This window comes from Hylaeus anthracinus, unplaced genomic scaffold (genome assembly GCF_026225885.1).
Source record: "Hylaeus anthracinus isolate JK02 unplaced genomic scaffold, UHH_iyHylAnth1.0_haploid 5, whole genome shotgun sequence".
Taxonomy (NCBI): Eukaryota; Metazoa; Arthropoda; class Insecta; order Hymenoptera; family Colletidae; genus Hylaeus; species Hylaeus anthracinus.
In genome coordinates, this window is record NW_026535322.1 from 971,565 (window position 1) to 983,829 (window position 12,265).

General features: G+C 37.6%; 3 protein-coding genes and 1 long non-coding RNA gene across 7 annotated transcripts; 2 read left to right on the forward strand and 2 right to left on the reverse strand.

Moving 5' to 3' along the window:
- Positions 1–1,042: 1,042 nt before the first annotated feature.
- Positions 1,043–2,225, forward strand: LOC128896143 (ATP synthase subunit delta, mitochondrial). Its single transcript, XM_054159366.1, has 4 exons — positions 1,043–1,198; positions 1,403–1,534; positions 1,618–1,815; positions 1,929–2,225. Exons 2-4 carry the CDS (start codon positions 1,412–1,414, stop codon positions 2,094–2,096), a joined length of 489 nt encoding a protein of 162 aa, XP_054015341.1. The 5' UTR covers positions 1,043–1,198; positions 1,403–1,411; the 3' UTR covers positions 2,097–2,225.
- A 153-nt stretch (positions 2,226–2,378) lies between these two features.
- LOC128896142 (zinc finger protein 148-like) lies at positions 2,379–7,176 on the reverse strand. Of its 3 annotated transcripts, XM_054159362.1 has the most exons (5): positions 6,909–7,176; positions 6,069–6,292; positions 5,255–5,537; positions 4,889–5,075; positions 2,379–4,815 (listed from the first exon to the last, which is right to left on the reverse strand). In XM_054159362.1, exons 1-5 carry the CDS (start codon positions 7,142–7,144, stop codon positions 3,268–3,270), a joined length of 2,478 nt encoding a protein of 825 aa, XP_054015337.1. In that variant the 5' UTR covers positions 7,145–7,176; the 3' UTR covers positions 2,379–3,267. The 3 variants fall into 3 exon arrangements, with proteins under 3 accessions (XP_054015337.1, XP_054015340.1, XP_054015338.1); XM_054159365.1 differs by lacking the exon at positions 6,909–7,176 and having other exon boundaries at positions 5,255–5,600; positions 6,069–6,211; XM_054159363.1 differs by lacking the exon at positions 6,909–7,176 and having other exon boundaries at positions 5,255–5,785; positions 6,069–6,204.
- On the forward strand, positions 4,515–9,146 carry LOC128896144 (uncharacterized). Of its 2 annotated transcripts, XR_008461928.1 has the most exons (5): positions 4,515–4,653; positions 4,876–4,975; positions 8,263–8,345; positions 8,458–8,491; positions 8,923–9,146. It is a non-coding gene; the product is annotated as an uncharacterized LOC128896144 (long non-coding RNA). The 2 variants fall into 2 exon arrangements; XR_008461927.1 differs by lacking the exons at positions 8,263–8,345; positions 8,458–8,491; positions 8,923–9,146 and adding an exon at positions 6,560–6,898.
- Positions 9,147–9,726: 580 nt separating this feature from the next.
- Positions 9,727–11,171, reverse strand: LOC128895791 (zinc finger protein 420-like). The gene is made up of 3 exons (XM_054158716.1): positions 10,809–11,171; positions 10,069–10,726; positions 9,727–9,958 (listed from the first exon to the last, which is right to left on the reverse strand). Exons 1-3 carry the CDS (start codon positions 10,939–10,941, stop codon positions 9,727–9,729), a joined length of 1,023 nt encoding a protein of 340 aa, XP_054014691.1. The 5' UTR covers positions 10,942–11,171.
- Positions 11,172–12,265: the final 1,094 nt, after the last annotated feature.

Below are 12,265 nucleotides of genomic sequence, written 5' to 3' on the forward strand. Positions count from 1 at the left end.
ACGCTTGCGTTTGCGCTACAGACGCCACCGAGTGTGCGAAATTAAAACCTTTATGTTATCTGCAAGACTGCAAGATAAGTGGATTCTTACGTCTACGAGATGATAACCAGAACGACAAGCCGGCAAGCGTAGGTTGCCGCACAAAAGGGGCACTATAGCGCCTACGAGATGACAACCGAAACGATAAGCCGGTAAACGTAGGTTGCCGCATAAAAGGGGTACCTCTGCACCTATGGGATGATAACCGAACCGACGAGCAATGCTCAGAAGTACAACAAAGCGGCAACTCAGACGTTCGGAAAAATGTGTCAAAATCTGAAAAATTGACTCGTCTTTGCAACATTGTTGAAGTTTTGAGCGAAGCCATTAGCAACATTGTTAATTCAGGAAATATCACAGATATGGGGCAAAATTATAGGGAAATATCACAGAAATGAGGCGAAATTATAGGGATATGTACCACGAAATAAAGGGAAATGGATACCAGGAAATGGACGAATATTAAAGGGAAATGTGTAAGGTAATGAAGAGAAATTAAAGGGAAATATACCAGGAAATGGAGGGAATTTAAGGGGAAATATGTAAGGAAATGAAGGGAAATTAAAAGGAAATATGTAAGGAAATGAATGGGGAACGTATCAGGAAATGATGAGAAATTAAAGGTGAAATGTGCCGGGAAACGAAGAGAATTTAATGGGAAATGTTGCAGGATATGAAGGGAAATTAATGGGAAATCTGACAAGAAATGAAAGAAAGTTAATAGAAAGTGCATCATAAACAATCACGCTCATATGTAAAGTAGTTGCTTAGTTATTCGAACAGTTTTTAAGAGAAAGTAGATACATTGGAACCATTGGTAGATTACAAAAAGTAACAAACTATAATAAAAAATTAGATATTCATACTTTGAAATTCTAAAAATGTATTTTCACAAACATGTACACATATTTTCAATTATTGTCTTATTTAAACTTTCCGCTTTAATTTGGCAATATAAGATGACCGACGGAGCTCTCTCGTAGCTTCATATCGCACACCACGTCCCTTCCTGACTAATGCCGACATGACCGTCTCTATATTCGTACGTCCGTGGTTCTTGCTGCTTCGAGCTGCATTGAATAACATATAATCTCTACTTATATTTGTAATATCTGCTATAAGTAAATTACTGTGCGAAACATAGCTGACCAAACGCACGGTAAGTTCGTTGAACTTATATATAAAAAGAACAGATAAATTTGTATTCATTCATACAACTTAGTCTTTAATGTGCACGATTATTAAAGATGGGTTATGAATGTATGTCGATCTTGTGATGTAATCAGTTCTACCTATCATTCGAATTAAAATTTTGTCTTTTATAGTAATTCTTGTACATTTCACGAATGATCTTTTGTTTTAGAACGTTAAAATGGCCACTCTCGCTCGTAATTTGCGCCCGTATCTCAGGTACGTTCGCAATCAGCAAAGAACTTACGCTGATGCGCCTGTTGTTAGCGATCAAATGAAGTTTACTTTCGCTGGAGCTAATCAGGTATAAATATATATATATATAATTTTTGAAAAAAGTATTTTTCAAAATTCAAGTATATAAATTTTGTAATAACATTGCCGTAGGTATTTTATGACCAAGCAGTTATCAAACAAGTGGACGTACCGTCGTTCTCTGGTTCATTCGGTATTTTACCAAAGCACGTTCCTACGTTAGCTGTGCTTAAACCTGGTGTAGTGACAGTATACGAAGAAGGTGGTGATACTAAGAAGGTTTTTGTTTCTTCTGGAACAGTTACTATAAATGAGGATAACAGTGTACAGGTATATTCATTGTATGATGATATGATATAAAAAAAAGAAAAACAGGAAATATCAAGATGTCCTTTCAATCTTTGTTAATATGTTAATAATAAGCATTTTTAATGGTTGCATAGATTTTAGCAGAGGAAGCGCATCCTGTAGATAATCTTGATAGTTCAGCAGCCAGAGACATACTGAGCAAAGCTCAGCAACAACTTTCGTCCGCGTCGTCTGAACAAGACAAAGCTGAAGCAGCCATTGCCGTCGAAGTCGCAGAAGCTTTAGTACAAGCTGCGCCATAAGCATTATGCAAACATTGTGTAAATGTAAAATCATTATCTGTTATTCGATCTTAGAGCATGTATTCATCGCATCTCTGTCACGGTATTGTATAAAAGTGCAGTAACAATAAAAAAGATATTACTAAGTTACATACATGACTTTTATCACAGAAGAAAATAACAGTACATGACTTTGTATCATAATTTATTAAATGTTAGTCAAATTATACTTAACGATAACACAATAAAATTTCTCTCTCGTCTAAAAACTATTTAGGTACATTGATTTTGTTGCATTGAACAAGTACTTATAACAGCCATACAAAATTTCACGCTAAAATTATAAAACTTGTTTCGTTATATTATTCTGATTTACTTTTATAATTATTTGGAAATTATTTTGCATTAGGAAACAATTATTAAACAATAAATATTTTATTTTAGCTACTAACTAATGTATTTAGTATACTACACATAATCGATGGTCTCTTTTTAAATAAATACTACGTAAATTAATGAATATCATTCGTTCATAAAACTATGATTTTAAATCTTTTACAACCATCGTTATGTACGAACATGATATTTGTACATAAAAAATATAATATACCAATCCATTTAACATTTAAGTTTCAAATTTGATATAACACGATACAAACGTCACACGTTTTGTGAACCTTTGTATATTATAAAATTTCTCTCAAATATCAATATTTTATTTCTGTTCAATATGTTAAAGCAATAGAGCCTTTCCTTTCTATAAACTATGCAACAGCGATATTGTATACATAAAAGGTTTTAAGTAAAAAATCTACAAATATGTTGGCACGCAATAAAATGTATCATAAACTCTATATATTGCATCTACACGATAAAGTCTCTTGAAATCAGTGTTGGGCAAATTTCAGTTAAAGTAACGATCGACAATTACGATTAGCTGTGCGTAGTTGAGAATAATTAGTCGACTAATGCCCAACTCTGCTTGAAATATATAGTACAGGTATGTACATACAGTCCCATACTCTCAATTTGTCCTAGGTAACATCTTTTAAAGTTAACATTTACGTGAAAAATCGCGTTTAAAGCTAAGCAAGCTAATCTATAGATCACTATAAATAACAAATCCTTACTAATGATTTATGCAAAAATATGTTTCTCCTGGCATGACTAGTTGTATAATAAAACATTTGTTTCATTGGTTTCTCGTTAAATGACATTTCATCAACGACGGGATCAATTTTTCTCTACAACACGTTACATCGCTAGTACTCTTACAACAATTACGGCTGAATACTTTTTGTAATTGCTGTAACGTTTTCAAACAAATGACGACGCAACAGGAGCCAGAGCCACCAGGCTCGCTGTCACAAAGACATTCGGTTTGCAAAGAAGACACGAAATCGTTTACTACTTTCGGTAGCACATCCTTCTTATTAGCTTCCGTTACTGGACTATTCGTGCAATTTTGACAATTTTTCACGTGGTCGCATTTGCAATCGATACATCTGCATATGTCAGCTTCGGCTGTAATCTCTTGCAAAACGTTTCTGCTCTTTTTCATCTTTACGCTATCTTCTCTTTGCCTGTCATTGATATTCTCTTGGCAATGCGTAGTTTCTGTACTTGTGGTAATACTTTCTACGTCTACCAAATTAACGTTGTCCAAATGTTGCAACGATTCTAATTGGTTTTCTAGTTCCAGTGGATAAGGCTCTGGTTCAACTAGGTCAACTAGCGAATGAACCGCCGTCGGAAAAGCATTTAATTCTGACCAAGACTGTCTCCTTAAAGCAGATGGAGTCGCCAGTGCCGTGACGTCTATCCAAGGTGAAGGTATTTCCTCTTCAGACGCTATAGCTAGTTCAATAGCTTCCGATTGCGTGGTTGCGACACTAGAATTGAGCGACTGTTCGACTTCGTTAAGAGATCCAGTTCGTAAGGTACCATTGATAAATGATAGATTTTCTATTTCACTATCGAAAAGCTGAGTCTCGTTCGAGGAACTAATTATGTTCGATACATGACTAGTAATAGAATTCGCGTTATACAGTGCTGTATTAGCATTGTCAACGGCTGCACCTACGTTCGATTCATTATTATATGCTTTTTCAGCCATGGATGCCTGATTCTCATACTGCTGCACGTCGCTCGTGAAATCTGTTCCTTCCGATATGTGAGCAATCGTGTTTTGTAAGCCATCCTGTATAATCTTTTGCTCCAAGTTTATCGAATTAGTTTTTATTAAATTATTTGCCTTACTATCCTGAGTTTCCGTCGAGGAGTCAGACGTGTATTGTTGATTCTGATCTTGCTGTAAATTTGAATCGTTTACTTCGCTGAATATTTTAAATTTGTCGTAATTTTCATTATTATTAAAATTATCGATTGAGTGTTCGTTAAAATTATTTAAAATAATATTTTCCGATGAAAGAAGCGTGACTTCTGCAGTTTTATTCGAATTCTCTATACTTTTATTATTAATATCGTAATCAAGCTCTTTATTAAGTCTATTATGACTTAAGATATCCAACATATTGTTTGCAGGAGATGATCGATCATTTACACTTTCCGTAGATAAGTAAGCTATACTTTCATTATTTTCCGTATTACTAGGTAATGGTATAATAGCATAAGATGGCACATTTGTGTTTTTAGGAGTTAAATCAACGATATCGATTTCCGTCTTTAATAAATCACTATTTCTTTGGTTTCCACTATCGTCTTGATTTCCTTCTTGTTTCTGTGGTAAAATAGTGCAACATGATACATATATTTGATACTAGGATAAATTTTCTTACAGGTATAATACATACGGTTTCATCATTATTAGTCATTCTCTTGTGAGTTTTTAAGTGACTCTTCAGACTGTGAGGTGTAGTGAAAGATCGTTTACAGTTTTCGTAAGTACACACGTAAGGTCGTTCCCCCGTATGCGTTCTTTTATGCGTTTTTAAATGATGCGATGCTGTAAAAGCTTTACCACACCCTTTTTCTCGACACCTGAAACAATAACTTGTTATTCTATACAAGATCTGTACAAGTTCACGTTTATGTTATTTTCTTTTTACACTTGTATTCCTATCATTCTCGGTTTAACCGCGTTACTTTCATCTAGACTGTGTATATGTGTACATTAGTGTATATAAAAATTAGTAATTAAAAATAGCAAAAAAACATACTTGTAAGGTCTTTCTTGAGTATGAGTACGAATATGTTTCTTGAGATCGCTTAAAGTAGTGAAGAATTTAACGCATCCTGTCTCTTCGCAGTTGAATGTGTTGCCACTGTGAAGTCTTTGGTGAGCTCTCAGTCTGTAAAGGGTATTGAATGCTTTCTCGCAGCCTTTGTGATTGCATTCGAACGGTTTTACTTTTGTGTGTACCCTAATGTGAATCTTTAGGCTGTACGACGTGAGAAAGGCCTTGCCACAACTCGGTTCTGCACATTTAAATCGATACTCGCCTGAAAGTTTTGAGAATTCCCTCCACATAAAAAGTTTGCTGGGCTACCTAGCGCTTGCAGTATCTGAAAGCCATGCAGGTCGAAGCGATCCCTTTATACCAGCAGTGATGACTTCATAAATGAATAAATGTATATGTAATAAAATTTTTGTAAATTACAAGCACACTCTATGCATTTCAATTTGATTAAAAAAAAAAAATGAAAACTAACAGCAATAATAGTAACAGTTCACATCCTTACCTTGTTTCCTTCAATCTTAGAAAGCATAAAAAGAACACACAGAAATTAGTACGAGTTATGCTAGTTATGTAAGCACAAGAAGCAAAGCTCATGGTACTATTTGAAGTTGTATAAATTACACAGCAATTCTTAATGATGGCAATAATCATTATTATATTATATATGTTATTATTACGATACTGTTACAGCTTATGACTCTAGTCGGATGTTTGCAATATTTTTCATAGACACTCATTTATATAACAAAAGTTGTTTAGTTTTTTCTAATTAAGAATTATATAAAAATTTTACCTTTATGAGTTTTCATATGGGTTCTTAAATTTCCAACTGTGCTGTATGTTCTGTTGCAACCCTCGTATTCACAGGTATAACGACCGATATGTTTTTGACTGGTGTCTGGAACTGTGCTTTCAATTTTGATAGTTGCATGCAATGACTTATTTGATAACATATCATCTTGATCAGAATGAATTCGCATATAAATCTCATGAGGACTGATTGTATGATGTATGGACCTATAAAATAATGAAAATATTATTTAGTTATGTGTATATATAAGCGAGTTTACAAAAGTAGAACCGTAATGTTTTGACACAGATCCTAATTTTGCCAGCAAATACAGTATATATTAACCAAGTATGAATAACACCTAGTTGAATGTATTGTTGCATGTGATTACTCCTAAGCTAAATTTATAACATTGTAATACCGCATAATATATATATATATATTTTGTAATACAATTGTATATCACATTGATGATCATAAATTGTCTAATTTAGTTCCCAAGAATAAAAAAAAAACGAAGTATATGTATATTAAATAAAGACTGCACAAGGAAGAACACTCAAAGATACATATCCAAGAAATATGGAGAATTTCTGAGGATTAATTCAACGATAATGTGTTATACTCAGAAACATGAAAAAAGGAATTAAGGGTCTAATTTCAAAATGTGTTATACCCTTATAAGGATGGGATACAAAATACCGCTTGCTATGTAAACGAATAGGTTACAAATCATTTTCGTTCTGTCTCTCGTTTCATTTTCGATCTCAGCAAATAAGTAACACGAAGGGACTTCGATTCATGGAAATAAATAAGAAACACGTAACATTCAAGTGATCTTACCTCGTAGTGTTGTCATTAGATAGCCTTTCGTCGATAGGGGTATCGCCGTCGGAATACTTGTCATAATCGAACACGGCACTTTGCTCGTAAGCTATCCCAAAATTTGTTAAGTCTAAGCTAATACAGTCATCGAGGCAATCCTGAAGATCGTGTGACACGAGAATGTTATCAAAATTTCCCTCAATATCGTCGGCATTCTCGATCTCCTGAAATTTTTCACCTTCCCACGTCGCCATACTTTTTCTGGCTGCACAAAACAAATCACGAGGTAATACGAACCTAGAGGATCAAGTTTGTAGTGAAAGTAGTTCCCAATGCTGCTCCTAGATGACGCCACTTATTAAAGAGATAGTGGCGCCATCAGTGGGAAAACGCCCAAGTTCGTAGGCAAAATAGTATCCCTGATTATTGGTAGATGGCAATGTCAACTCTTTGGCTGCATTAATGTTAATTTTACTTAAATGCATAATTGACGCATAGCAAACACAGATACGTATTTACAATGACATATTATAGTGTTATAAAGCAAGAAATAGTACTAGTAAAGTGTTTTATTTAAAATTATGGATAATTTATAAAAGGTGTCTGTAGCGCCATCTACCAAGAACCGTAGGAACTATTTTCCCTATGAATTTGGGCATTTTCCCACCGATGGCACCACTATCTCTTTTCATAGCGGCGCCATCTAGGAGCAGCAGTGGGAACTACTTTCACTACAAACTTGAGCATTTTGCCACCGATGGCGCCAGCCATGTTGCACAAAACTTGGTTGTTGAAAAAACTAAATAATTATTTTATATAATAATAAGTCTAAAATTTAATTTACCATCCACCGCTAGATGGCTATACTATTTGTTCATTCATTCATTCATTCATTCGTTCATTTATTTATTTAAAGTGCGTAACTTATTATACAAAGCTATTGCACTACTGCGTACTTATTACTAGCTTATTTCCATTCTTCTTATTATGTCTTACACGACTCCTGCATTGTGTTAATACTGTTTGCAGTATCTCTCGCTTCTCATCTATTGGGGCCCGCTGGCCCCCCTCTAGCTCGGGTACCTCGGGGTTGCTAAGCTCGTACTGTAGCTCTAAACACCGCTACAGCCCCTGAGGCCAACTATACTATTTGTTGCCCCATAAAATCTAGACGTTACCTAAACCAGTGAACTATACCAATACCGAATCACACTAAAAATAACATAGTTCTCTCTTTATTTTAATTAACAGCGACGTTCGTAACAATCAAAATACAGTTGAATATTTATTGTATTCCTCACAAATCATTACACAGTTTTATATACGTAGGTTTAATGGTTTTTTCATCAATATGTATCGAACCATTTTCCAGGTGGAATAAGGGCACGTTTACCACAAGCTCGCAATAATCCTCAAATGGAATATATTTAAAATTTATATAAATTGCATACACAGGTATAGTTAGACTAAACATAGTATTAGGTTTCTTTTGGGATAAAATTAAAGATCATTATATTATTTTTGGAGAACAATTCTTGCTTTATGTAACGTGTATAAAATTATGTAGGTGGGCGAAGACAATCAGTAATCAACGAGTATAGGTAACAATTATATTTGTCTATTTCGAGTACGCATTAGGATAACAGTTATCTTAATCTTAAGACTTGAAGGCGTACGGGTTGGAGCTCTAGTTTGAGTTTTGTATTACACCAAAGGTTGGTTGATCAATGGCCAATACATTTCACCTACAATTTATCTTCTTTCACTGTACGTATGTACTGTACTGTAAGTAAGCGAAAGAAGTAAATATCAAACTAAAGTTTCAATGCTGTGTGTCACAGGTCACCTATTTCATTCATTACTCATAATGTTCATTCATTACTTATAATTAAATTATTTAGAAGTTCACAGTCTTTTGATGATGCATCTTACAAAAATAATCTTGATCACAAAAACGTATTTTATAAGACTACTATCTCGTCCATTAATCTAGACGCATATTTACAATCCATAATAAATATATTTATTCGAGGTACGACTGGATGGACGACCTCGATCGCTGCTAACCATATTTGGGTCTCCCAAGAACCAAATATTGTTTAACTCCAAGAAATCGAAGGTAAATATAGCTGTAAATGTTGCAAGTATTGTTCGTTATTGTTTCTTATGATATAAAATTGAGAAATATAAAGGAAAGAGAATCGATTATTTTGGCTTACGAAGGATTATCTTCGTGTATCATTAATCGACATCCTGTCGTTGCGTAGAACGCTTGAAAACTATGAAAACGCGTGGCTCGCGCGCAGGACCGTTCGCAGGCGGCCATTTTGGAGCACGTTGCCCGTGCAGCTATGTGCTTGCAGTCACGTAGGCACGGTGCTATTCTAGGAACCAAATTTTCCGCTAGAGCCTGTAATCCTGTATCTGTGCTACAATAAGTGCACTTGCCGCAGGTAGGCGTGGGAACCATTCCCAAGGAAGCAAGTAGATGGCAGTGACTTCTGTTTCGCGTGTACTCGAGATGAAACTCATTCGATTACCAAAACTATTCTACAAGATTCGATGCCGAGAATAATTCTTCCAGGAAATATTCCCCTAAGCACGATATAAAATATAAAAATATTACAAATAAGAAATGGTTTCTACTCGAACAAGCTCCATCTTGTCTACACGCGAAACGACGGAGAGCAGTTAAAACACGTTCATGCGTGTATTAACCCAACGCTAAGTGACATCACATGCCGAAATGCCTGTAACCGTAATTTCGCGTGCACGCGTGAAACTTCAGGTTCTATTTTCGGTAGATGGCTTCAAGTCAGCGCCATACATCTTCCCCTCAAACTTCGTTCCCATCTGACGACGTGTCGGAACTTTGATCAATGTTTTGATGTCTCGACTTTATGTGTCTCTCTAGGTCCCTTCTTCTGACCAAAACCTTTCCGCACAGCTCGCATCTGTAAGGCGTGTCCCCGTCGGCATGCAGTCGTACGTGTTTGTTCAAGTTGCTCGGATCGCCGAAAGGTCGTAGACAGTATTTGCATTTTAGTGGTTTGTAGCCGGTGTGAGTCCTGCAGCAGAAAAGGAAGTTGTACAATTTAGCTTAGGGTGATTACTAATAATATTAATCATTAAAATCTGTATCGCAGTTAACGCAAGTTGAACTGATCGCCATGGATACCTGATGTGGATCTTCAAGCCATACTTTCTGGAGTAGATTTTCCCGCAGTAGATGCACTGGTTCCCCTGCTTCGATTTCCCAAGATTGCTGACTATCGTCTCCATCTGGGCGGCGTGGGCGTCCGTATTGATGGTTGGCGCGGTCGTTTGGACGTTAAAGGGCGCCATGACGGGTCCCTCTCTAACGGGAGGGCAAACGCTGGCGAACACGTTCGTTTGGTTCATGTAGGGTTTGAAAGCGGATTGTCTGTAGGCCAGGTCCTTCCTCGCGGGAGACACTTGCGTCGACGAGGTGGGCGAAACTTGCGCGGTGGAGGAATTGGGCGAGGTTTCGTTGGAAGGCGACGGAGAAGGTTGATTCGACGATCTTGAGGAGGTGGTCGTGATGGAAATCGTCGAGTCCATAGATTCCACCAGGATTGGGGATATTCTAGAGTTGGGAGACGTCTGCGGAGATCTGGATAGCTCGAATCGGAACGTCGATTGCGGAAACAAGTTGAAGGATAATTTGGATCTCGACGACACGTTGAACTCTTTCGCCAACGTGGACCAGAGGTGATTGGCGTCCAGTCGATTGCACTTCAAAGCTAGGTGGATCTTCAGAGGGTTGGGGTACTCGAAGAGGTTGTTGCACAAGTGGCACATGTACCGGTTCTGTCCTGCAACCGTGGCTTGCTTAGTTGAAATGTCGTTATCGAGGTATCGCGAAAGCTTTGCGCGTTCAGAAGTCTATGAATCTACCTTGAATGTTGGATGGCGTCAGGAAAGGCATGTTCAGCATGGCAAGAATGTCCTCGGTGAACCACATGAGCAGAGGTTCGCCCGGGGATATGCATCTTACGGTCTTCAGTATCACTCCGTTTTCGGTGGACATCAGCAGAACGTTGCAACTTTGACAGTCCTTCGCGAGGGTGACGATCTTTAGCCAGTTGGCGGTGCTTACGAGACCGTCCACGCAGTATAGACGACCGTCCGCATCCGCTACTTCCACCTGTGCCAGAAAGACGAAATTTATTAGAAAATTGAACAAAAATTACAGCTAAATTTCCCTTTACGTCTATCGAAGAAGAACCCTATAAGAGGATTTCGATCTGGTCACGCAAAATGGAAGCACTCACGTATTGAATGACCGACGTGTTCTTCTGTGATAGCCTGCTGACGTCGATGACCTCCGTGGAGGAATCTCGTCCGAGCATCCTGGCAGCCCTGACGATCGGTCGTACTGGAAACAAGGGCGTCCTCTGGAGCGCCTCGATGCTCATAAGCAGAGCGTTTTCGGTGATGATAGGCGGGAACATGACGGCATTCGCGGACTCCATTTGTCACGTACCACGGAAGTAGATCGTTGTTGGACTGTCACGGAACTTTCAACTCGAGTCCAGTGTATGTTCGCGATGGAAGTAACGTATCACACTGGTCACTAGATGGTCGAAGACTCGGGCGAAGCTTTTTAGGCGACGAAATTCTCGGGTAGTAAATTCGATGATCGTGACGCGATGTCAAGGTATCAACTGGGCACGACCTGTATTTTGCGAGAGGCTTAAATATCTGGAGGGCTCGTGCCCCGAATTGCTTACCGAGGGGGTAGCAGTCGTGTCGCTCCCCTCCACTCTGATTGGACCCTTGCGTTTTCGCAGCGCGTATACGCGTAATTGTATTTAAAGATGCGGTTTCGGGGGGTAACTCGGCCCATCGTTCTTGCGTTTCACGAATCCGGATGCACCCTCGATCACCAGGGGTGGGGTTATTGTCGCGAGGGTGGGGACACCTGGTGACATCCCAGCGTAAGGTGCATCGATAGACCTAATCGGAGGATTGTTAATATTTTCTGTTTTATACAGTCAGTCTCATCAATATTCGTAGTTTGTCTAAATTAAATAATAGGTTCGATGTTTTCAAATAAATGTTTTATTATAAAAAGAAAACGTCTGTTGATAAAGGTTAACATGTTGCATGAATTTAATTAACATACTATAGGAAAATATATCATTTATTATATATATATATATATCGTTTAGAGTTGATCAGGGGGCGAAGCTGTAGCATTCTTATTAACCCTTCGTTTGCTGAATTTTTCAAAAGTTTTTAAAATCTAGGCGTCTATCTTGGTCTTGCGTATATCATCTTATAGAGTTGTCTCTAACAAGCTTCTAAAAGAGAAAAAGCATGTGCTACTATCCAGCAATTGAAAAACGAAC